The 24,045-nt window shown below is 46.2% G+C and overlaps 1 protein-coding gene across 4 annotated transcripts in view; it reads left to right on the top strand.

Moving 5' to 3' along the window:
• Positions 1-8,795, top strand: part of CNBD2 (cyclic nucleotide binding domain containing 2) — a 46,716-nt gene extending 37,921 nt beyond the window's left edge. For all 4 annotated transcript variants that reach the window (XM_082242354.1, XM_082242352.1, XM_082242353.1 and 1 more), the window contains 4 exons: positions 24-198; positions 2,782-2,953; positions 5,985-6,124; positions 8,391-8,795. In XM_082242354.1, coding sequence (XP_082098480.1) covers positions 24-198; positions 2,782-2,953; positions 5,985-6,124; positions 8,391-8,721 — 818 coding nt within the window. In that variant the 3' untranslated portion in view covers positions 8,722-8,795. The remainder of the gene's footprint in view (positions 1-23; positions 199-2,781; positions 2,954-5,984; positions 6,125-8,390) is intronic.
• Positions 8,796-24,045: the final 15,250 nt, after the last annotated feature.

Here is a 24,045-nt window from a genome sequence, read left to right as displayed (position 1 = left end):
GACATGCTTTTCTTCTTATGCAGAGGTTGCGTGCGTTGACAGATTCAAAAGCACGATGTGGAATTCCTTCAGTCGGGAGAGATTGAAGGACCTCAAAGACTACTATATCGGTCAGCGGAATGAACAGTATGACCAATTCATGAAGCAGGATAGTCTCTTCAACAGGCAGCATAAAAGTGTGATAAACGTGGACAAAAGGTGAGAGGCGAGGGGGTTTTCCGGGTTGTTTTCCTAGAGGCAGAGAGTGCAAGGGACATAGCTGTCAACTTACAGATTTGAAAATAAGGGACCAGCAGCCTCGAAAATAAGGGATCAGCAGCCAAAATAAGGGATTTTCCAAACACAGCTATGTTCAACTTCTGAGCCTCTCTGAGCCAAAGGCAGAAAGTCCAGCCAGCAGCCAAACGAAGCCTCAAGCGGTGGTTCCCACAACGCAGCAACCCGGCAAAGGGGATGCAGCAAGGAAAACCACCGTCACCTCTCCGCTGGGAAGCACTGAGCAAAGGCGAGTCCCCAGGCAACGCGGCTGATTTGATCAGCACAAGGCATGCAAGCTCCACCCCCCAGTCGTAGCCAAGCAACACAGTTGGAGCCTCCCTCCTCTCTGGCTGGCAGGGAGGGAGGGAGAGGAGCTGCTTCCTTTGAAACTCGGGAAATTTAAGGGACATCATCAATCCGGGACAGCAACGGGACACGGCGCTAGGATAAGGGACTTTCCCGCCAAATAAAGGACGGTTGACAGCTATGGCAAGGGAAATGGCTGGTCGCCCAGGGTGCAAGTGTCAGGCTGCTGCCGGCGACTGCTGGCCAGTTGCCAGGAACGTACAAAAACAAGGAAATGTTTCTTACCATCCACTTTTTATTCAGTGTTTACAGAGAGAGGCTATAGAACCCAGCCTCTTCGATAATGGCATTGTCCTGAGTGCATCTCCCCATCTCTCCCACTTCTTCATTCATCAATCTCATCATCTCCTCTACGGCTGCTGCCATGTGCCCTCTGTCTTTGAGCTCTTTGCTCTCCTACTTTCAAGGCTTGCCGGTTTCTAGGATGGAAGGTCTAGAATGCTTTCTAAAGACACTGTGTCCATCAGCTGTTGCCCCCCCCGCTGCTTCCTCTTCCTCCTTCTCTCCCATTATTTCCCAACTTCCCCCCTCATCTGCCTCTGAGCTGTGACCTCCCTCAAACCCCTGTTGTAAATCTGTCACCTTTTCTAATTGCTAAGACTGAAATCCGGCTAATGCGGCTCTGCTGTTTTATGTTAGCTATGCAGGTGAGCTACACAAAATATCTGGAAGCATTTCATTTTGGATTAGTTTCTGTTATGTACTGAAGTTCTCACCCTGGGCCAGCAGGGGGATACTGTAAATAGTTTTCACCCAGGTCCACATATGCAAATAAGGGATTGAAAGTGACGTTCAGTGATTGGATAGTTACTGTTGCATTCTAGTGGAGCTCTATATAAGCAGGCTGGCTGAACCCTTCAGCCCAGTTCTGTTCTGGGCCTGTGAATAAACAAGAGCTGTTTGAAGAATCGCTGTGTCGTCTGATATGTTCACTCACAACTTAACAGTTTCCTTCTGCTAAACTGTCTTCCTCTTCCTCCTCCCTAGAAGGGTCAAGCTGGGGAGGCGGTCTCTCCCATTCCTTGTCTGCCCAGACCCTGACAGCAAGGGGCTAAACCTGTAGTGTGGAACTGCCAATCCATGGGTCTAATTGGGGCCACCAGGCCTCTGGATTTGGCCTGTGATACTATTTTGGGCAAACCACGTCCACCTGTCCTTCACCTGAGATCACATGAATGTAAGGTGGGGAGATCTCTTCACTCTGATCAGTGTGCAAAAATTCGAGATAAGGGTTCTTGTATCTCACAAGGCACAATGAACCGTCAAAGAGCAGCCTGCATTTGACACTTTTACAGGTGCTTCATAATACCTGTGCCGTGTTTGTAAGAACCCAATCCTTTGCACTTTGGAACTCTTGTTGATATCAAGCTAGGCACTTTCACTGTATTTTTTTGGTGCCCGCTGAACGCATTCATATTTAGATAAACCCACCCAGATGTTTTTTGTCTATGGCCATACTGCCATGAACACGCCCGATCTTGTCTGATCTCGGAAGCTAAGCAGGGTCAGACCTAGTTAGTACTTGGATGGGAGACCGCCTGGGAATACTGGGTGCCGTAGGCTTTTTTTTTTTTTTTTTTTTAGGGACGTGGGTGGCGCTGTGGGTTAAACCACAGAGCCTAGGACTTGCCGATCAGAAGGTCGGCAGTTCAAATCCCTGTGACGGGGTGAGCTCCCGTTGCTCGGTCCCTGCTCCTGTCAACCTAGCAGTTCAAAAGCACGTCAGAGTGCAAGTAGATAAATAGGTACCGCTCTGGCAGGAAGGTAAACGGCATTTCCGTGCTCTGCTCTGGTTCACCAGAAGCAGAGTCATGCTGGCCACATGACCCGGAAGCTGTACGCCGGCTCCCTCGGCCAATAAAGCGAGATGAGCGCCGCAACCCCAGAGTTGGTCACGACTGGCCCTGATGGTCAGGGGTCCCTTTACCTTTACTTTACCCAGATGTTTAGAACATTTCTATGAGTTTTTAATTGCCTTAGTCTCTTTTATCCTGGTTTTAACTTTCTGTACATTTTAAATTAAGGCTGTAAAAAATTTTAGTGATGATTTTATCATTTTAGCATTCTGTAAACAGCGTTGAGGTAGTATATATATTTTATCAAACAAACAAACAAACAAACAAACAAACAAGTGTGCCCCCACTTTTCAATTTCTAGTTCATTCATTCAGAAGCATCATGGGGACGATGATCGGGAGGTTGTTCAAAAGATTATATCGGGAGAGTTTGTAAAGGAACCCATGTACTCTACTTCCTATGGAGAGATGCCAACTTCTGTTGCAGCAGCTGTATATATCAGAATGGATGAATTGCGCAAAGGAGAAATGATAGTAAGTATATTCTAGCCTTATAGAGCAGGACATTTTCGTGTTAGGAGCGTCCTACTCTTGTGTAGGACCCTGGCAGAGACACATGCCCGACTGGCATGTTCTCTCCCTCCTGGTCGATCCTTCGGGAGCTTCAAAAGCTTTCTTCTGCCTGAACATCACAGCGACTGATGCTAAAAGGCATTAACACACTTAGGGATCTGCAGAGTATTTGCAGTTTGCATAACAGAACCAATAGCACAGCATTTTGGCTAATCTACGTTTATTTACATATAATACACTCGGAGCATTCCGACTTAGCTCCTTCCTTTTTCGCATCAGATAGCAAAGAGAGAAAGGACAATAGTCCCACTTCACGGAACACAGTAATACCAAAACATCCTGTCTCCGTCACTTCCCACACTGTGGAATGAAAACATATACTGTCATGTGATAGACAACAATCCCATGACTGCTAACATGGGGAATGAATCTCCAACATTTCGTGGCGGGACTATATAGCAGGGATCATCACCCTTTTTTTTGAACTCATGGGAGCGTTATGAATTTTGAGAGAGTGCTGTGGGCACCAGACACAAAATGGCGGCCATGCAGGGGCAGAGGGGCAGGTTGCCCCCCAGATCGGGAAGTCTCGGTGCACGTGTGACATCATATTTGCACTGCGTGATGTCACACGTGCCTCTCGATGCTGTGCAGGCTAGTGCAAGCCTTCTGCGTGGGTGGGTGTGACCCCCTGACACCGTTCAGGCCTGAGCAACCTCCTATGACATCGTACCAGGCCCCCTCAACCTTGGGGGGGGGGCAGCCGGCGGGGCTCCCTTCAAACAAAAATTTGGGGGACTGAACGCGCCTCCGACCCCAAGAGTTGGTGTACCTCATGAACTTTGCTTCAGGATGAGAACAGAAATCGTGCTCCGGCGGCATGGCGGCAGCAGGAGGCCCCATTAGCTAAAGTGGTACCTCAGGTTTAGAACAGTTTCAGGTTAAGAACGGACCTCCAGAACGAATTAAGTTCTTAACCCAAGCTACCACTGTACTGAAAAACTGCATTAAAAGGGAGGAGGAAACAGTAGTTTTTTAGGACTCTGGGGATTTCTATGGGCCGGTGTCTAAACAACTCACTTATGAATTACACTTCCGACTCCACTCATTGGTTTCACTCATTTAGTGACAGGCAGGATCAGTCAAGCTGGTTCATATCGCAGAAATTGCTTAGAAGAGTTCCTGCTCTTTCTCTATTTTTTTTTTTTTTTGAGATATTCTGCAATGAGTGTAATTAGAATCGGAAAACGTATAAATTGCAATGATATAAATGTTAATTTTGAAAGCCATGAGGCGGGAAGGAAGGAAGTCTATAGGCTCTAAAAGCCAAGGTGGTATAGTGGATAAATATGATGTGAATGTATAATATTAAATGGATATATATATATATATATATATATGCTTTCGTAGATTTTCACGGGTACAGGAATGCAGGTTTTGGTGTCTTCGGGTGTCTTCCCGTGTAAGAGTCGGGGTGTCTGGGCGACGTTTCGACGAGGTCTCACTCGTCATCTTCAGGCTGGTGCTTTCGGCTTCTTGTTACTGGAACAGAGCAGAATCTGGTGTTTGAGTTCCTATAAATACTGTTGAGGGGTGTGGTTGGAGGCTATACACCACACCCCTCAACAGTATTTATAGGAACTCAAACACCAGATTCTGCTCTGTTCCAGTAACAAGAAGCCGAAAGCACCAGCCTGAAGATGACGAGTGAGACCTCGTCGAAACGTCGCCCAGACACCCCGACTCTTACACGGGAAGACACCCGAAGACACCAAAACCTGCATATATATATATATATATATATATATATATATATATATATATATATATATGAATGAATGAGTTCCTGGTCCTTTCCTCCCCCCTCCCTGTAGCTTTCGTTCTAGGAGGGCCAGGGACTTAGTAAAGAGTCCCCTGTGATATTTTATGCATTGTGAGTTGCAGGTACTTTTATCATTAATTGTTTTATTGTACTTATTGTAATTGTTAAGAGTGAATTTCTGTTTGTTTATTATTTGCTGGCCTTTTGAAAGTTCATTTCATATTCTAACAGATTACCGAATATTACTTTATTGGATAAAAGTCATTCCATTTTAAAGTTATCTTTTATTATGACTTTTTTGTATTGGTCAGATTCTTCTATGGTGCGTATTGTTGCAGTTTTTTTTAATTAATTTTTATTGATTTTAACATCACCAGTCAACAGTATAACAAAACAGATAACATACATAAAAGAAAACATTTCTATACAAAATAAATTCCTTCCACCTATTAGGGTGTTCTTTGTCATATATTTTGTTGCTGTAAGCCGCCTTGTGTGTAAAATAGAAAGGTGGTCTACAAATTAAAAATGAAATGAAATAGTGGGCGGAACAGCAAAAGCCTGAATAAAAGGAGTTGAATATAGTTCAATGAGTTATTTCACTTATTGTATGATTTTTGTTTAAATTGCAATAAACGACCTTCAGATATCCAATGCATTTGCAATAATTAGCCAGAAGAATACAAGAGGCTGAACATTTTGAGGAACTGGAACGCCCTCCCACCAGATGTCAAAGAGAAAAATAACTACCAAACTTTTAGAAGACATCTAAAGGCAGCCCTGTTTAGGGAAGCTTTTAATGTTTAATAGATTATTGTATTTTAGTGTTTTGTTGGAAGCCGCCCAGAGTGGCTGGGGGGACCCAGCCAGATGGGCAGGGTATAAATAATAAATTATTATTATTATTATTATTATTATTATTATTATTATTATTATTGCCTGTACCTTGCCTCTTGCATCCCTGTTTATGTTCATGAAAGAGGCCTTGGGTATTCCTTCACTCCAGCCCCTTGTATCCAGAAAATGTACAGATGGAGTGGCAAGCATTCGGTAGCCCAAACAGAATTAAATCAGACTTTGCAAATACGGTACTTTTAAAGGTGGTCCGTTCAAAAGTTGTTCCACAAAGATTGGTGGAAGGATCTCCTCACGGTTTGCATTTCTTCTCAGGCGAATCTGCATGATAGTCGTGTCATAGTTTTGGTCAGTCAGGGGGCAGAGATCATCCGTCTGAAAAAAGAGAAGGTTGAGGAATGGGCAGATGCTGCCACCATGATAAAATTTGGCAAAATAAAGGTGAAATATCCCAGGTAGGAAGGACTGAAGCATTGGGGTGGGCTGGCGCGAGATAGATATTGAGGGGTTGTGATGTATGGGGTCCAAGCCCATTATATAATGATGGAAACACAGATGCTATGTTGTAGACTAAGCTTGAAGCCCCTTTGACAAATCTATTTCCCTGTATCTGTACGGAGTGTTCAGATATTATGTGGTTTGCTGGAGCCTATGAGAAGCAGGTTTAGAACAGAACCTAAACAGTACAGTCATGCCTCGGGTTACAGACGCTTCAGGTTGCACGTTTTTGGGTTGTGCACTGCGCCGAACCCGGAAGTACCGGAACGGGTTACTTCCGGGTTTTGGCGCATGCACAGAAGTGCTAAATCGCGCTTTGCGCTTGTGCAGAAGCGCTGAATCATGACCCGCACATGTGCAGCGCTGCAGGTTGTGAACGTGCCTCCTGCACGGATCATGGTTCGCAACCCGAGCTGTATAGAAATTTATTCATGTATGCGACTACAGCGGCAAGAATGTTATTTGCACAAAGATGGAAAGAATAAGAAGTTCCGACAAAAGAAGAACGGATACAAAAACTTGTGGACTATGAAGAAATGGTGAAACTTACCAGAAAAATTAGAAATCAAGATAACAAATTAAAAGAAGCTAAATGACACCATTCAGTTTTCAAAACGGACCAATGAGGTTGTATTCAATTATGTTTTACTCTGAGCAGGCCCACTAAAATTAATGAACATGACTAAGTTAGGTCCATTAATTTCAGTAGATCTACTCTGAGTAAGAGTTACTTGAATACCACCCCATGGCCTTGAAAGGGATTAGACCAATTCATGGAGGAAAAGGCTATCAATGGATACTCAATATGTCAGCTATGTCCTGTTGTTCTCAGTTTCTCTTTGTGGACTTTTCCAGAAGCATGTGGTTGGCCACTGTGAGAACAGAGTGCTGGACTAGATGGGTCTTTTTCCCCAGGAGAAAATGAGAACTGATGAGAAGCAGTGCTGGATTCATGTATAAGCTCAATAAGCTATAGCTTAGGGCCCGACTCTCTTGGGGGCCCCCAAAAAATTTAAAGGAGGAAAAAATGGATGCACATTTCCAAAATATAAGATAAAAAACAAATAAAATAAAACCTACATACAGCAACAGTGTTTTGTGTTGTGTAGGCTCCTACGATGTTAGTACAGAGGTACCTCTGGATACGAACAGGATCCGTTCCGGATCCCTGTTCGCATCCTGAAGCGAATGTAACCGCCTGCGGGTCGCAATTCGCCGCTTCCACGTATGCGTGTGACGTCATTTTGACAGTTTGCGCATGCGCGAGTGGTGAAACCCGGAAGTAACGCATTACGTTACTTCTGGGTTGCCTCGTAGCGCAACCCGAAAGCGCTCAACCTGAAGCATATTTAACTTGAGGTATGACTATACAGTGGACCCTCCAGATACGAATTAAATTTGTTCCAGGGGTCCGTCCGCAACCTGAAAAGTCTGTTGGCAGAGGTGCTGCTTCTGCGCACGCATGTGGGGCGATTGAGCGCTTCTGCGCATGCGCGTGGCACACAGAACACTTCTGTGCATGTGCTAAACCCAGAAGTATACACTTCCGGGTTTGCTGCATTCGAAACCCGAAAGTTACGTATCCAGAGCGGTACATAACTAGAGGGTCCACTGTAATGCGCCCCATCTGCTAGCCTGCTCCCTAAAATATCACTGGTTTGCTCATTTCTATATACAGGGTGCCTACATTCTGCACGGACTGGTTGTAACAGTTACTTTGATAAGATGCATATTTTGTTATGTGCAAATGGCTTTAGATACCTATTAGGTCCAGAAATTACCATATAGCATATATTCAACACAAGAAACAGTGAAAACCTGTTGTTGACAAGGGACAGCTGGACATATAAAGGGCCCCATTACCTTCTGTTATGTACTGAAGTTCTCACCCTGGGCCAGCAGGGGGATACTGTAGATAGTTATGCAAATGAAGGATTGAAAGTGACGTTCAGTGATTGGATAGTTTTAGAAAGTTGTTACAGTAATGTTGTACTGGAGCTCTATATAAGCAGGCTGACTGAACCCTTCAGCCCAGTTCTGCTCTGGGTCTATGAATAAACAAGAGCTGTTTGAAGAATCGCTGTGTCGTCTGATATGTTCACCCACAACTTAACACCTTCAGTAGCTGAGGGCCTCATCAAACCTAGATCCGGCCCTGCAGAGAAGAACTGTTTGGCTGCAGGGGGATGCCACCCTATTCTCAATTTTTAATTCCCTTTTCAGTGATGACGAGCTGTGTCAAGTCTTCCTCAGACAGAACTCCTGGGAATCGTTTAAGAAAGATCTGCTGGGCGTTGTGATGCGTCCCAAACTCATGAAGATGGTGCACCCTCCTCATCCGTGCCCGACGGAAGAAATCTACGACCCTTGGTGCGTGAACCAAGCGGGCGTCTTGGACCTAAGCAAGATGCGCCACCAAAAAGAAGTTGCCTCGCAGAAGTATAAGTTCATTCCCGTTGGGGCGGAACACGGAAAACAGAGTTTGCCAAATATTCAGCCAAGACTGATCCATAGCATCACAGTCCTCCGTTCTCCTTTGGATGGAGCCTTTTAGTGAGCTGTTTCAAGGTTTTTTATTTACCAGTCAGTGACATGGTGGAGGGCAACTCTAAAAAGATCAAGGAGTGATTCTGGCAGTGTGTGTGTGTGTGTGTGTGTGTGTGTGTGTGTGTGTGTGTGTTCATACATAAATATACATATACAGCTTTGCTTTATGTAAGTTTTCTTCTCTGTTAGAAAGCACCTTATAATTTTTTTACAGTAGATCTGTGATGTGAATTTTGAATCAGCAGTTAATTTCATTTTCTTCTGGTATTGCCATACAGAGAATATTTTTTTCTCTTCAAGATTCTGTGTTTGTGTATCCCCATATATACATATATTTATCAATAAATTATATTTAATGTTTAGTACTGAAACACTTCAGCATTTTATGTGTGTTTAATGGAACGCTGGGGGTAAATCCAATTCATTTGGATTTATTTCTGAATAGGCATACATAGGGTTCTTCCTCGTTCCCGTGATCAGGATGTTATTCAGTAGTGGTCTAGAGCATTTTCCTATCTGCTCTAAGGAGACTTCCAGGCTGTTGCTGTCATGTGGGTGGGAGCCAGTAGCATAGCAGCAAACTGTGTCATTAAGTGGGTTTTGAGCTCCTTAAGAACCTTGCTTCAACACCCTCCCCTGCAAATATCTATCTATCTATCTATCTATCTATCTATCTATCTATCTATCTATCTATGGAGGGTCGCGGGTGGCACTGTGGGTTAAACCACAGAGCCTAGGGCTTGCCAATCAGAAAGTTGGCGGTTTGAATCCCCGCAACAGGGTAAGCTCCCATTGCTCGGTCCCTGCTCCTGCCCACCTAGCAGTTAGAAAGCATGTCAAGTGCAAGTAGATAAATAGGTACCACTCTGGCGGGAAGGGAAACGGTGTTTCCGTGCGCTGCTCTGGTTCGCCAGAAGCGGCTTAGCCATGCTGGCCACATGACCCGGAAGCTGTACGCCGGCTCCCTCGGGCAATAAAGCGAGATGAGCGCGCAACCCCAGAGTCGGTCACGACTGGCCCTAATGATCAGGGGTCCCTTTACCTTTACCTTACACACACACACACACACACACACACACACACACACACACAGTGGTACCTCTGGTTGTGAACAGGATCCGTTCTGGAGCCCCGTTCGCAACCTGAAAGGAATGCAACCCGTGTCTGTGCATGTGCGGGTTGCGATTTGCTGCTTCTGCGCATGCGCGTGACATCATTTTGCATGTCTGCGCATGTGCGAGCGGCGAAACCTGGAAGTAACCCTTTCGGTACTTCTGGGTCACCACAGGACGCAACCTGAAAAGACGTAACTCGCAGCATTCGCAACCCGAGGTATGACTGTGTGTACACACACACACACACACACACACACACACACACACAGTAACGAAACTTGACAGGAAAAAGCACTTCTCCCAAACATTGTACACAAATGAATTGGGATGAATGTTCAGTAAACAGGTCATCTGGAAGCAACCTAAGATAATCTAGCACTGAACATCTATTTTAAAGGTAGAAGTGCTGTTTGATGTAGTGTTACCCTAATTTCAGTGCAGTGTGTGTGGCAAAAATTAACATCACCCTTTCAACTTTTCTAATTGCTAAGATTGAAATCTGGCTAATGTGGTTCTGCTGTGTCAGCTATGCAGGTGAGCTACACAAAATATGTGGAAGCATTTCATTTTGGATTAGTTTCTTTCTGCTATATCAGGGGTCAGCAAACGTTTTCAGCCATGGGCCGGTCCAGAGTTCCTCAGACCATGTGGTGGGCTGGACTATATTTTGGAAAAAAATATGAACGTATTCCTATCCCCCACAAATAACCCAGAGATGCATTTTAAATAAAAGTACACATTCTACTCATGTAAAAACAAGCTGACTCCCGGCCCTTCCACGGGCTGGATTTAGAAGGCGATTGGGCCGGATCTGGCCCCCGGGCCTTAGTTTGCTGTACTATATGCCCTCTCGGTTAGGCTATCATTTGGGGGGAAAGGCAAGTCCACAGATTTTTGTTGTTTCTCTGGGAACTTTTTGCATTGCCTATTTACCAGCTGGAAACAACAATCCTTTGTTTTTGTGACATTTTAATTGTTTACACGGCCACCTTCCCAAGTCAAAAGATTGTGAAGGCAAATGGCATGTGGGACAACGGCAAGCCTTGCTGCGTCAATGAACCCATTTCTTGGTACGAGAGACAAGGCAAACATAAATCTCAACCGTATTTAAACCAAATTTAGTAACATTGTTAAGTGACTTCCCCGTATCCCCCTGGTTGAATTTCAGTGTATATAGTTTTAACGGTTTTCCAAAACCAATATTCTTATAAAATTAACTTAATCACTTAACCTTTCCCCCACCTTTCCAGTTCAGTATTAAACATATTAATTCATCACATTACCTATTTAAATCCTAAGCCTATCTGTTATTTGCAAGCTTCTCCAATTAATTTAACTTAACATACTTAACTAAATAGTCTTTAAATTTCAACCATTCTTCCTGGTACTCCTCCTCCTTCTGGTCTTGGACTCTTCCAGTCAGATCGGCTAGCTCTGAAAAATCCATCATCTTCATCTGCCAATCTTCCACTATTGGTACTTCTCGTGTTTTCCAATTCTTAGCTAATAAAATTCGAGCAGCAGTTGTGGCATACAAAAATAATTTAACATCTTTGTTGGGCAGCTCCAAACCTGTTATTCCAAGAGGAAAGGCCTCTGGTTTCTTAATAAATGTATACCGTATTTTTTGCTCTATAAGACTCACTTTTTCCCTCCTAAAAAGTAAGGGGAAATGTGTGTGCGTCTTATGGAGCGAATGCAGGCTATCCCAGAAGCCAGAACAGCAAGAGGGATTGCTGCTTTCACTGCCCAGCGATCCCTCTTGCTGTTCTGGCTTCTGAGATTCAGAATATTTTTTTTCTTGTTTTCCTCCTCCAAAAACTAGGTGCTTCTTGTGGTCTGGTGCGTCTTATAGAGCGAAAAATACGGTATTTCAACATTTTCTTCAATTCATTATAAATCGTCTCCCAGAAGTCTTTCACCTTGGGGCAGGTGCACCACATATGATAAAAGGTACCCTCCTCCTCTCTTGCCTCTCTTGCTTGACCAGATAGAAGTGTCAACTGAAATCCCAGGGAGTCCCCTTTGGTCCAGGGGGTCTCTGGTTGCCTGCCACAGCTGTACAATCGTGAGTGAAATGAAATGTCTGTCCCTCTACCAATGTTGGTTAGAGCATAGTGGTGACAATGCCAAGGTTGCATATTCCTGCATTGCACGTGATCCTCAGATTTCCTTCCAACTCAACGATTCTATTAGGGGATGATTAGCTGCTTGTGCTTAAAATGGTGCCCCTTCAGAGTTTGTGCAGCCCCACAAACCTCTGTGTGTGACAGAGCTCCTCAGACATGTCTGCTCTAGTCACTGTTAGAGTCCGACAGTGGCTGTTTGCGGAAACGCCTCCAACAAAGAAGTTCCTTAACGGAAACACGTCTCCTGGACTCACGACGTGACAGCTTCCGACGAAGCATGGGTCTCCCTGCAATTGCTTCTGACACCTCCCCACTATTTTCACTGGACGTGTCTCTCACCCCTTTCTCCCCCCTGCTTCCTGCCTGCGCTGCTGCATCTCTCTCAGTATCCCTGAGATCCTCCTCCAGAGACCCCGCGCTCCCCCTGCTGGTCCCTGCTTTGGCTGTTGAGTCTCTCCCAGTCTCTGGGAGCCCTATCACCTCCTTTCCCTCTGATGTCAGTTCCCTGACATCCACCTCCCCTCCAGGGCCCCCTTCCCCCCCGCCCCCTCCCTCTCCTCTGGGCGGTGAGGAGCTGAAACCCCGAAACGAATCCTCTTCATCTTCCGACGTCTCGAACATCTCCCTCCATCGGTCTTTGTTCCGACTCGCTGAATCCTCCTCCACCTCGGAATCAGAGAACCCCTCCAACTCCTCTTCTTCGTCTGTGGTGGCGAAGTATTCCCTCCGGAACCTCGCCACTGGCTGGGGTTTTCGAGGGAATCTCTGATGAAAAGTTTCAATTAGAACCTCGTCATCTACATCCTCTGCCCTGACCCAGGTGTTTTCCGACTCCGGTTCCCCTTCCCACATTACCAAATACTCTACTTGCTCTCCTTTCCACCTGGAATCTAGGATCTCCGCTGCATGGTAGCTGTGTTCTTTTTCCTCCATCGCTGGTCCCCTATTGACCCTCCCCTCTCTGTCCCCTATATACGGTGACAGCAACGATCTGTGGAACACTGGGTGCAACTTCATGTGGTTCGGTAACCGGAGTCTGAAAGCCACTGGGTTGACCTGTTGCGTGACTTCAAATGGGCCCAGTCTTTTGGGTCTTAACTTCTTACAACCTCCTTTAAATGGTAACCCTTGGGTGGACAGCCACACCTGGTCTCCCACCCTAAGGCTTTCCCCTTCCCTTCTGGTTTTGTCTGCCTGCCTCTTATATTCCTCCTTCGCCCGGTTTAAATTAAGTTGGAGTTGGCGATGGATCGCTTCCATTTCTTCAACGAACTGTTCTGCTGCTGGAACGCTCCAGTTCTCCCCCTCCCCCCCTGGGAAGGCTCGGGGATGACACCCGTGATTGGCCAAAAAAGGGCTCATTCCCGTGGACACGTTCTCTGCATTGTTGTAAGCAAATTCTGCCAACGCCAGCTTCTCCACCCAATCATTCTCTCTGTCATTAACATAACACCTCAAATATTGCTGGAGGACACCATTAGCTCTTTCCGCCTGCCCGTTGGTTTCTGGATGACGGGCAGTAGAGAAATTAACCTCTACATGCAGTAAGCTCATGAGCTTCCTCCAGAACCTGGAAGTAAATTGTTTCCCTCGGTCCGAAACCACCCTCAAGGGGGCGCCATGCAACCTAAACACATTTTCCACAAACAATTTGGCGGTTTCTTCTGCTGTGACCGCATGTGAGCAGGCTATAAAGTGTGCCATCTTGGTTAACAGATCTACCACCACCATAATGGCTGTTTTCCCTTTGGACCTGGGCAGATCAGTCATAAAATCTATTGCCACTGCCTCCCACGGTCTTTCCGGCGTGGGTAGTGGTTCTAATAAACCTGCCGGTGCCCGCCTCTCCCCCTTGGCTCGTTGGCAACGGTCACACCCTCTCACATATTCACGCACATCTTCCCTGACCTTGGGCCACCAGAATTCCCTGGTAACCAGCCACATGGTTTTGTGTTGCCCAAAATGCCCTGCTGTGGGGTTATCGTGCAGTTGCTTGAGTACCTTTTCCCTCAATTCCCCTTCAGGTATGTATAACGCTCCCTTGTAGTACAACGCCCCATTTCTCTCCTCAAAACCCCCGGGTTTGTCTCCCTCCCTCCTAAGACTCCTGAGTTTGTCCTGGGCGTATACATCCTGCCCCGTTCCCTCTACCAGTTCCCTTTGCCCCACCAATGCCGCCCCACACACCCAGCGGTCCTCGGGAATGACATGGGTCTCTTCGGGTACACCCTCTCCCTCCAAATATTCAGGTTTGCGTGAGAGAGCGTCCGCCCTAACGTTCTCCGGGCCTGGTACGTAACAAATCTCAAAGTTAAATTTGGAGAACTCCTGGGCCCATCTCAACTGCCGTTGGTTGAGCACTCGCGCAGTTCTCCAATACTCTAGATTCTTATGGTCCGTGCACACTTGCACCTTCTGTTGTGCACCAATTAGTAGGTGCCTCCATCTCCGGAAGGCCTCATAAATTGCAAGAAGTTCCCGGTCGTACACCGTGTAGTTCCTCTCAGACTTGTTCAGCTTCCGCGAAAAGAAGGCACACGGTCGCCACTCCGACCCCTCCTTCCCCGGCTGCAGAAGAAGCACCGCCCCTATGGCTCGGTCCGACGCGTCTGTTTCGACCCTCAGCTTTTTTTGTAAATCCACATGTAGAAGTTGTTCGCCAGAGGCGAAGGCCCTTTTCAGTTCCTCAAACGCTCGCTCCGCCTCCCCCGTCCAAACAAACTTCTTTTTGCTGCTGAGACAGTCCGTGATGGGCGCCGTCAGGTGGGCGAAGTTGCGGATGAACTTACGATAAAAGTTTCCAAACCCTAGGAACCTCTGCACATCCTTCTTGGTCTTGGGTGTTTTCCATTCCAGCACCGCTTGAACCTTGCCGGGGTCCATGGCCAACCCTTTGTCTGACAAGCGGTACCCCAGGAATTCCACCTCCTTGGTATGAAACTGACACTTCTCCAGTTTCACCCACAGTCGGTTGGCTTGCAGCCTGCTCAACACTTCTCTGACGTCTCTCACATGTTGCTCCTCATTCTCCGAATACACCAACACGTCATCTAAGAAGGCCACGCAATTCTTGTAGAGCAAAGGCCCCAGTACGTGGTTCATGAAAGCTTGAAAACACGCGGAGCCTGTTTGTAATCCAAAAGGCATAACTAAGTATTCAAATGCCCCCAAAGGGGTGAACATGGTGGTCTTCCATTCATCCCCTTTCCTTATACGTATCAGGTTGTACGCCCCCCTTAGGTCCAGCTTTGTAAAAATCTTTCCCTTCCGCACCCTGGTCAAAATATCATCAATCCTGGGCATAGGAAAAGCCGCCGGCTCTGTCACTGCATTTAGGGCCCGAAAGTCACATACCAGCCTCGGCTTGTCCGTGTTTTTTTTGTCCACAAAAAACACTGGGCTACCCCCCGCTGCCTTGGACTCTCTGATGAAGCCCCTCTTCAGGTTCTTGTCAATGAACGCTCGCAACTCCTGCATTTCCCTGTCTGACATGGCATACAACTTGCCTACAGGAAGCTGTGCTCCAGGGAGTAAATTGATCTGGCAATCAAAGGGTCTATGCGGAGGTAGTTGGTCAGCTTCCTTCTCGCTGAACACGTCGCTGAGATCAGCATACTGTGGTGGCACCTTCCCCTTCTCCACTACTTCAGTCCCTGCCAGGGTGGCTTGGGCCCCTGCTGACCCCTTTTCCCCCCTGCAGTGTTCTAAGCAATGTGCAGAACCGAAGGAAACCACTCTTTGATGCCAGCCCACCAGCGGATCATGTAGGGCTAGCCAGCTCATTCCCAAAATAATGGGAGCACCTCCCAAGGTGGCCACATTAAACGCTATCCGTTCTGTGTGCCTTGCCACCCTCATTATCATTGGGATGGTCTGCAAGCTGACTCCTCCTCCCAACAGTTCCCTGCCATCGATCGTGGTCACCTGCAGGGGGTTGCTTAAAGGGATAGTCTGTATCTGGTGTTCAGCAGCAAACTCCTTGCTCATAAAATTGCAGGAGCTGCCTGAGTCCAACAGTGCCTTTATTTTTAGGGGGTGTCCATTTTGCAGCTCTAGCGACACTTCAATCACTAGAGCCGGTCGAGGAGCTTCTGGCACTGGCACTTGGGGAAGGGGCACTTTCACTGCTCTTTGGCCTGGCTGCAGTGCCCTGATGGCAACCAGGCGTTGGCTTTTACCTGCTCCGTTTCTCCCTGCTCTTCCCCCTCAACAGCCCCCACCATTCCTTGCCATTCCTTCCTCTGGGGGCAGACTCTGGCAAAGTGGCCTGGCTGTTGGCAGAGATAGCATTTCCGGGCTCCCTTTCCCTCCTTCTTCGCCCCCTCACTGGGCTTTGAAACTGCGCGCGCGCGGGCTGTTCCGATTTCCATCGGCTCTGCCGGCGGGAAAGCTGGCTCAGGAATGTCTGGAATGCGTAACTCCTTCCAACGTTCCCCTCTCCCTTCCCGCCTCTCCAAGGCTCTTGCCTCCTGGCGCGCTCCAATGGTCAGCGCAGATTTGGTCAGCTGATCCATAGACACCGCCCTGGGGCTCCTGGCCAGCTCGTCTTTCACAGCTGAAGAAAGACCTTCTTCAAATAGCATCTGAATGGGTGCTGCCGATAAATCCCACCCCAATCTGTGAATCAGCATGGTAAATTCAGTCCAGTACTCACGGACAGATCTGCTTCCCTGCTTGCAAGCCATTAACTGTCTGCGCACCGCCCCTTCCTCAACGTCGCTGGAAAACATGATATCCATTGCACGAAAAAATTTCATAGTGTCCTTTAGGATATCGTTGTGCGTTGCCATCAGGGGTCGAACCCAGTCTCGCGCGCCCTTCTCAAGATGCCCAATTACAAAAGCAACTCGAGATTCCTCATCAGGGAACTCATCAAACTGGACATTCAGGGCATATTGCATTTCAGTCCTAAAGGCATGGTAATCCTTGGGGTCCCCCCCAAACTTCTGCACCAATCCTGGTACCTTTCTGGGGAACTGAGTGGTTCTCCCCTTCTTGTCTGCATCTTGAGCCCTCCTCTCCTCGAGCCTCGCCGTCTGCAGCGCCAGTTGGACCTCCAATGCTCGGCATCTTTCTTCCAAGCTTGGATCAGCTCCTCCCCCTGCTCCTCCGGCTCCGGCTGGGTCGCTCATGATGCTTTCTCCTGCACAGGCAGCGTACAGTGACTGTCGGACTGCTATTAGGGGATGATTAGCTGCTTGTGCTTAAAATGGTGCCCCTTCAGAGTTTGTGCGGCCCCACAAACCTCTGTGTGTGACAGAGCTCCTCAGACATGTCTGCTCTAGTCACTGTTAGAGTCCGACAGTGGCTGTTTGCGGAAACGCCTCCAACAAAGAAGTTCCTTAACGGAAACACGTCTCCTGGACTCACGACGTGACAGCTTCCGACGAAGCATGGGTCTCCCTGCAATTGCTTCTGACACCTCCCCACTATTTTCACTGGACGTGTCTCTCACCCCTTTCTCCCCCCTGCTTCCTGCCTGCGCTGCTGCATCTCTCTCAGTATCCCTGAGATCCTCCTCCAGAGACCCCGCGCTCCCCCTGCTGGTCCCTGCTTTGGCTGTTGAGTCTCTCCCAGTCTCTGGGAGCCCTATCACCTCCTTTCCCTCTGATGTCAGTTCCCTGACAGATTCCATGGGATTTCTATGAGATTTGCAGTATGATAATCTTGGCAACTGGAAGGGGAGAGGCAGGAAGTGGTGTCCAGCTGACCTTTTCTCCCTCCTTCCACAAAAGGTGCTGCAATCTATCGTCAGGGGTCAGCAAACCTTTTCAGCAGGGGGCCGGTCCACTGTCCCTCAGACCTTGTGGGGGGCCGGACTATATTTTGGAAAAAAAATATGAACAAATTCCTATGCCCCACAAATAACCCAGAGATGCATTTTAAATAAAAGGACACATTCTACTCATGTAAAAACACACTGATTCCTGGACCATCCGCGGGCCGGATTGAGAAGGCGATTGGGCCGGATCCAGCCCCCAGGCCTTAGTTTGCCTACCCATGGTTTGTAGAAAGACCTTGTACCACCGGCTGTTTTTCAATACAGTGCTTGGTTGCTCTGTTTGAGTTTGCATTGTTAACTGGAATCGGGTAACCGCTGATGTGTTTTGCAAATGGGTAATCCACAGCAGACTCATCAGTATCCCTGACTTGTTTACTCCCAGGTATAAACGGAGGATAAAAATTATATCAGCTCTGCTTACCTTGGGATCGTGATTAAAGGTTTTAAACAGACTGTGGATGCGTTTCAAGGTAATAAAAACTGCAGTTGGCTGCAACGTAACTCCACATTGATCCTGAAACAAAGAATGACTTTGTGCTGCTCCCCTTATCTCCAGTTAGCAAAAGGGCAACTGACAATAACCAAAAAAAGAGGAACTCCTTCTTCCTTAGTAGTAAATTCTCTTCCCAGGTTAACAATCTGCTGCATGATTTGAAGTTTCAAGCAAAAAGACAAATTTTCTCAGAAGCAAAAAGGTTAGAAATGTGGGATTTACCACAATTCTATCTCCAGGCAGGGTTTGAAGTAACACTGTCTGGTATATGTGCTGAGAGGTTAAGTGCCAACATACAGTGGTGCCTCGCAAGACGAAATTAATCCGTTCCGCGAGTCTCTTCGTCTTGCGGTTTTTTCGTCTTGCGAAGCACGGCTATTAGCGGCTTAGCGGCTATTAACGGCTTAGCGGCTATTAACGGCTTAGCGGCTATTAATGGCTTAGCGGCTATTAACGGCTTAGCGGCTTAGCAGCTATTAGCGGCTTAGCGGCTTTAAGAAAAAGGAAACAAACTCGCAAGAACTCGCAAGACTTTTCGTCTTGCGAAGCAAGCCCATAGGGAAATTCGTCTTGCGGAACGACTCAAAAAACGCAAAACCCTTTCGTCTAGCGAGTTTTTCGTCTTGCGAGGCATTCGTCTTGCGGGGCACCACAGTAATCCCTGTGCTATTAGGATGCCATCAGCACAAAGGGAAAGAAGCAGGCATAGGCAAACTCGGCCCTCCAGATGTTTTGGGACTACATTTCCCATCATCTCTGACCACTGGTCCTGTTAGCTAGGAATGATGGGAGTTGTAGTCCCAAAACATCTGGAGGGCTGAGTTTGCCTATGCCTGGAAGGAGTATGCAGAGTTTAATAGATTTTTAATATGTTAAGTGGCTTTTGAATAAATATAAATAAAATAAAACAGACTATGGTAAGTTTTTTAATATTATGGAACAGACTACCGAACCTAGGCTGCACCCCTAGAAAGAGATGATTTTGAAAGGGAGCAAAATAGGTCTACACTGAAAAATAATTACAAAAAATTATAAAAGAAATATACTGACTGTGAAAGATTTTCAGTTCAAAGGAAGAATTGAAGATGTCCCCGACGACCTGTGTAAGCAAAGTGCAATAGAAATTGGGGAGAAGACACAGTCAATTTAATAATAAAGTACCAAAGAAGGGGGAATTGAGAGAGGTCAAGCAAACACAGAATTCAGAACAACTCCAGTCAGATGTATGGTTAAATGTATAGAACAGCCAATGAAATAATTAATTCCAAAGGGGAAAGCAGTCAAATAAGGAGAATTAACTTGTTGTTGTTGTTGTTGTTTAGTCATTTAGTCGTGTCCGACTCTTCGTGACCCCCTGGACCAGAGCACGCCAGGCACTCCTGTCTTCCACTGCCTCCCACAGTTTCGTCAAACTCATGTTAGTAGCTTCGAGAACACTGTCCAACCATCTCGTCCTCTGTCGTCCCCTTCTCCTTGTGCCCTCCATCTTTCCCAACATCAGGGTCTTTTCCAGGGAGTCTTCTCTTCTCATGAGGTGGCCAAAGTATTGGAGCCTCAGCTTCACGATCTGTCCTTCCAGTAAGCACTCAGGGCTGATTTCCTTCAGAATGAATAGGTTTGTTGTTCTTGCAGTCCATGGGACTCTCAAGAGTCTCCTCCAGCACCATAATTCAAAAGCATCAATTCTTCAGCGATCAGCCTTCTTTATGGTCCAGCTCTCACTGCCATACATCACTACTGGGCTCTGTGGTTTAACCCACAGCGCCACCCGCGTCCCAAGTTTCTATTTAGCTGTCCATTAATGCTGACAAAACCGTATCTCCCATTCATCTCTCAGATCCCCTTGTAAATCTAAAGTACTGACCTCACCACATCCTGCGGTAAAAAAATGCCCCAACTTAATTACACATTGTGTGAAGGTAAGTGTGTGAAGCTACAGCATTCCTACTATCAGCTTAAGTGACACATTCTCTCTCTCTCTCTCTCTCTCTCTCTCTCTCTCTCTCTCTCTCTCACACACACACACACACAAACAGAGTAGAGCCCCTCTGAGCCAAAGGTCCAAAGGCAGAAAGCCCAGCCAGCAGCCAAACAAAGCCTCAAGCGGTGGTTCCCACAGCACAGCCTTCCAGCAAAGGGGATGCAGCAAGGGAAACCACCGTCACCTCTCCGCTGGGATGTGCTGAGCAAAGGCGAGTCCCCAGGAGACACGGCTGATTTGATCGGCACAAGGCATGCAAGCTCCACCCCGCCCCAGTCATTCTCAGACTCCTTATTGGTGAGCAACGCAGCCCTCCCTGGCCGGCAGGGAGGGAGAAGAGCTGCTTCCTTTGAAATCTGGGAAATTTATGGGATATCAACAATCTGGGATAGCAGTGGGAAATGGCGCTGGAATAAGGGAGTTTCCCACCAAATAAGGGAAGGTTGACAGCTATGCATAGGTTTCAGCTTTCAGTTTCCATTTGACAGGGAACTTTCTATGCTTCCTGGGAGGCATTGACCTTTTTCAGTTCTCATTGGGATGGCATTTTGTTATGTTTTCCCCTTTCTGGAGTAAAATGGACAGTCCCATATTTACCGAAGCCGTCCCAGTTTCTGATTCGATCCCAGAATGTCCCACTTTTCCTAAGGATGCCCCTGTTTTCATGGGGGAAATTTGGGAGGGTGTGGTAGGGAATCCCAGTTTTCATTGGAGAAATGTTGGAGGGCCTGAGCCAAGGAGATAAGTAATTGTACAACCTTCAGAAAGCACCTGAAAGCAGTTCTGTATAGGGCAATTTTTAGACTTCTGGTTAGTGCCAGCGACTAATGGCGGATTCCCTACGAGCTCCGGAGGGAATCGGCTTTGCAGAATCGGGTCTTGCTGCTGCGGCGAAGCGGGGACCCTAAAAAATCACAGGGGGAGAAGCCTGTGAACGTGGTGACTTGGCGGGCACCATTTGCGCCCCCCCAATCCGCGAAGGAGCCTTTCTAAAGGCTCTGGAATGGGATCGGGGTGCGGCGCGGTGCTGAGAGTACTGCTTCTTCTTCTGTGGAGTGAAGCCGCAAGCCATTGTCGGAGAGCGCTGACTTCTTCTTTTGAACAATCGGATTCTAAAGTAACAACCCGTGAGTAACATGGAAATTTGGGCTCTAAAGAAAAAATTTACTTGAATTAGGAACGAGCGGGGAAGGGTTAAAAAGGAAGTCCGCCCCCCCTCTTTGTAAACAACATAAAGCAAATGACCTGCTAGCTAAGGTTGAGAGAATTTCTCTTTTCTTTTTCGTAAAAGACTTTAATTTCATGGTTTGATATTACAAGATTTTTACTGGAGGATTAAGAACTGATTTTGAGAGCCGGAGTTCCACCCCCCCCGGGCCCGGGATCGCCCCGTGAGAAAGCCTGTTTGAAGTATTGAAGAACTTGACAGCTGTCAAGTCAGCTGTCAAGACGGAAAAAGAGAACCCTGTTTTTGTTGCTTCTGGCGGTTACATTGGTTACAATTTGTTGCAATTTGTTGACAACAAGGAAGGGCTGTTACAAAATAACTGGATTTCTGGACTCGAGCTGAAAATAATGTTAAGGAACTAAAATCCCCCTAGAGGTACTTAGTGACACTACAGAAATGGCTGGAGGAGAGAAAATCCTGGCTGAATAGGAAAGGGCACTTGTTCTCTTGGGAAAGTTACAAGGCCAATTTGATTACAGATGGGTAGCCGTGTTGGTCTGCCATAGTCAAAATAAAAAAATTCCTTCCTGTAGCACCTTAAAGACCAACTAAGTTAGTTCTTGGTATAAGCTTTCGTGTGCATGCACACTTCTTCAGATACACATCTGAAGAAGTGTGCATGCACACGAAAGCTTATACCAAGAACTAACTTAGTTGGTCTTTAAGGTGCTACAGGAAGGAATTTTTTTATTTTGACTAAGGCCAATTTGATGTTATGGCTACAAATGTTTCAACTCTGGACTTAACAGTAAATAACATTCTTGGATCGGATAAGGATTGGAAACAAGGAGCTTATTTAACTGGACAAATAGAGAAATCCGAGAGTTTTGAGAATATGGAGAAGGAGATATACGTCGCCCCTGAAGAAAAGGAAGGAGGAGCTGGTGTGCAGATGTTAAAAGAGAGTTCTACTTTGAGGCCTGGCATGATGGCAACAAAGGAAAATAAAAATCTGATGTGGAAAGCTTGGCCTGAATTGGAGATTGAGAAATGGAGAGATCTTCTTATGTGGAGATCAGAAGACCTAAGGATTACAAATGTGATTAAGGTGGAGGTTAGAGCTTTGGGGATTTTTGAACTAGAAAAGAGCAAGAAACAAGAAATGGAACACCCCGTAGGCTCTACTCTTAAGTATGAAGGCCTAGCTGGAAAAAACATGGACCCTGTTGGGCCGGAGCTTCTCCAAGATTTGGTGTTTAATATCAAGGTCTATCAAAAAGACCGGCAGAGAGGAAATGAGAGAGAATTAAGTGCCTCGGATGTGAGATCTCCAGGCTGATAATAGATTAAGACTGATGGACATTGTTGGGGGCTGAAACCGGGAAAGGGGGGTGGAGTTTCGGAATCCAAAGGGTGCATAATTACAATTTATTTTGTTTTTTACTTCGTTTGTTATTGTTATAAAAATTGGGAAATTCGTGGAAGGGAATCTTGGTCGACCTTAGAAAAAATGTTTTAAGAATAAGAAATGATGTATAAGTTCGATGATAAGGTTATCAAAAACAAATTGAAGGAAGGGCTGAGAAATACTGTAAAATTAATGAATGTTAGAATGATGACGGTTTAGAAATTAAGTGGTTTAAAGCAGTAATGTTTAAGTTAAAAGAAAAGAAAGGCTAAAAACTAAATGAAATTAAGGGAGAGGACTTGCTGAATAAAGAATTCGAAATTGGAATACAGAAAGGGGAGATAGGAGGAGGTCAGCGAAGTAAGGTGTAAGAAAAGAAGGGATTGAAATTATACTTGTTTTTTGTCTGTGTTTTGTTTGTTTTCTTTATATAATTTCTGAAACTTCAATAAATATCTATTTTTTAAAAAATATATAGGGCAATTTTTAAAATGTTTGATGCTTTATTGTCTTTTTAAATATGTTGGAAGCGGCCCAGAGCGGCTGGGGGAAACTGCAATTCACTCAAAAATGGTACCAAACTGTTGCAAACGATCCCCTGAAAGGTTTTTTGGTGGAAACAGATGGGTTTTATCATCAAAACAGAATTAGCCCTCGAGGTCTGAACAACTTTTTTGGGAAAAAAATCCCTAAGCCGCGGTCACAATTTCAGCAAAAATCTGACGTTCTGCAATTCACTCAAAAATGGTGCCAAACTGTTGCAAGCGATCCCCTGAAAGGTTTTTCGGTGGAAACAGATGGGTTTTTATCATCGAAACAGAATTAGCCCTCGAGGTCTGAACAACATTTTTTTGAAAAAATCCCTAAGTCACAATTTCAGCAAAAATCTGACATTCTGCAATTCACTCAAAAATGGTGCCAAACTGTTGCAAAATATCCCCTGAAAGGTTTTTCGGTGGAAACAGATGGGTTTTTATCATCAAAACAGAATTAGCCCTCAAGGTCTCAACACCTTTTTTTTGAAAAAATCCCTAAGCACAATTTCAGCAAAAATCTGACGTTCTGCAATTCACTCAAAAATGGTGCCAAACTGTTGCAAATGATCCCCTGAAAGGTTTTTCAGTGGAAACAGATGGGTTTTTATCATCGAAACAGAATTAGCCCTCGAGGTCTGAACAACTTTTTTTGGAAAAAATCCCTAAGTCACAATTTCTGGTGAACAAGTTGTTCAGAGCTCAAGGGCTAATTCTGTTTC

This window comes from Podarcis vaucheri, assembly GCF_965113315.1.
Source record: "Podarcis vaucheri genome assembly, contig: SUPER_1_unloc_1, whole genome shotgun sequence".
Classification (NCBI taxonomy): domain Eukaryota; kingdom Metazoa; phylum Chordata; class Lepidosauria; order Squamata; family Lacertidae; genus Podarcis; species Podarcis vaucheri.
Note: the sequence above shows the minus strand (reverse complement) of the source record. Positions and strands in the feature narration are given on the sequence as shown.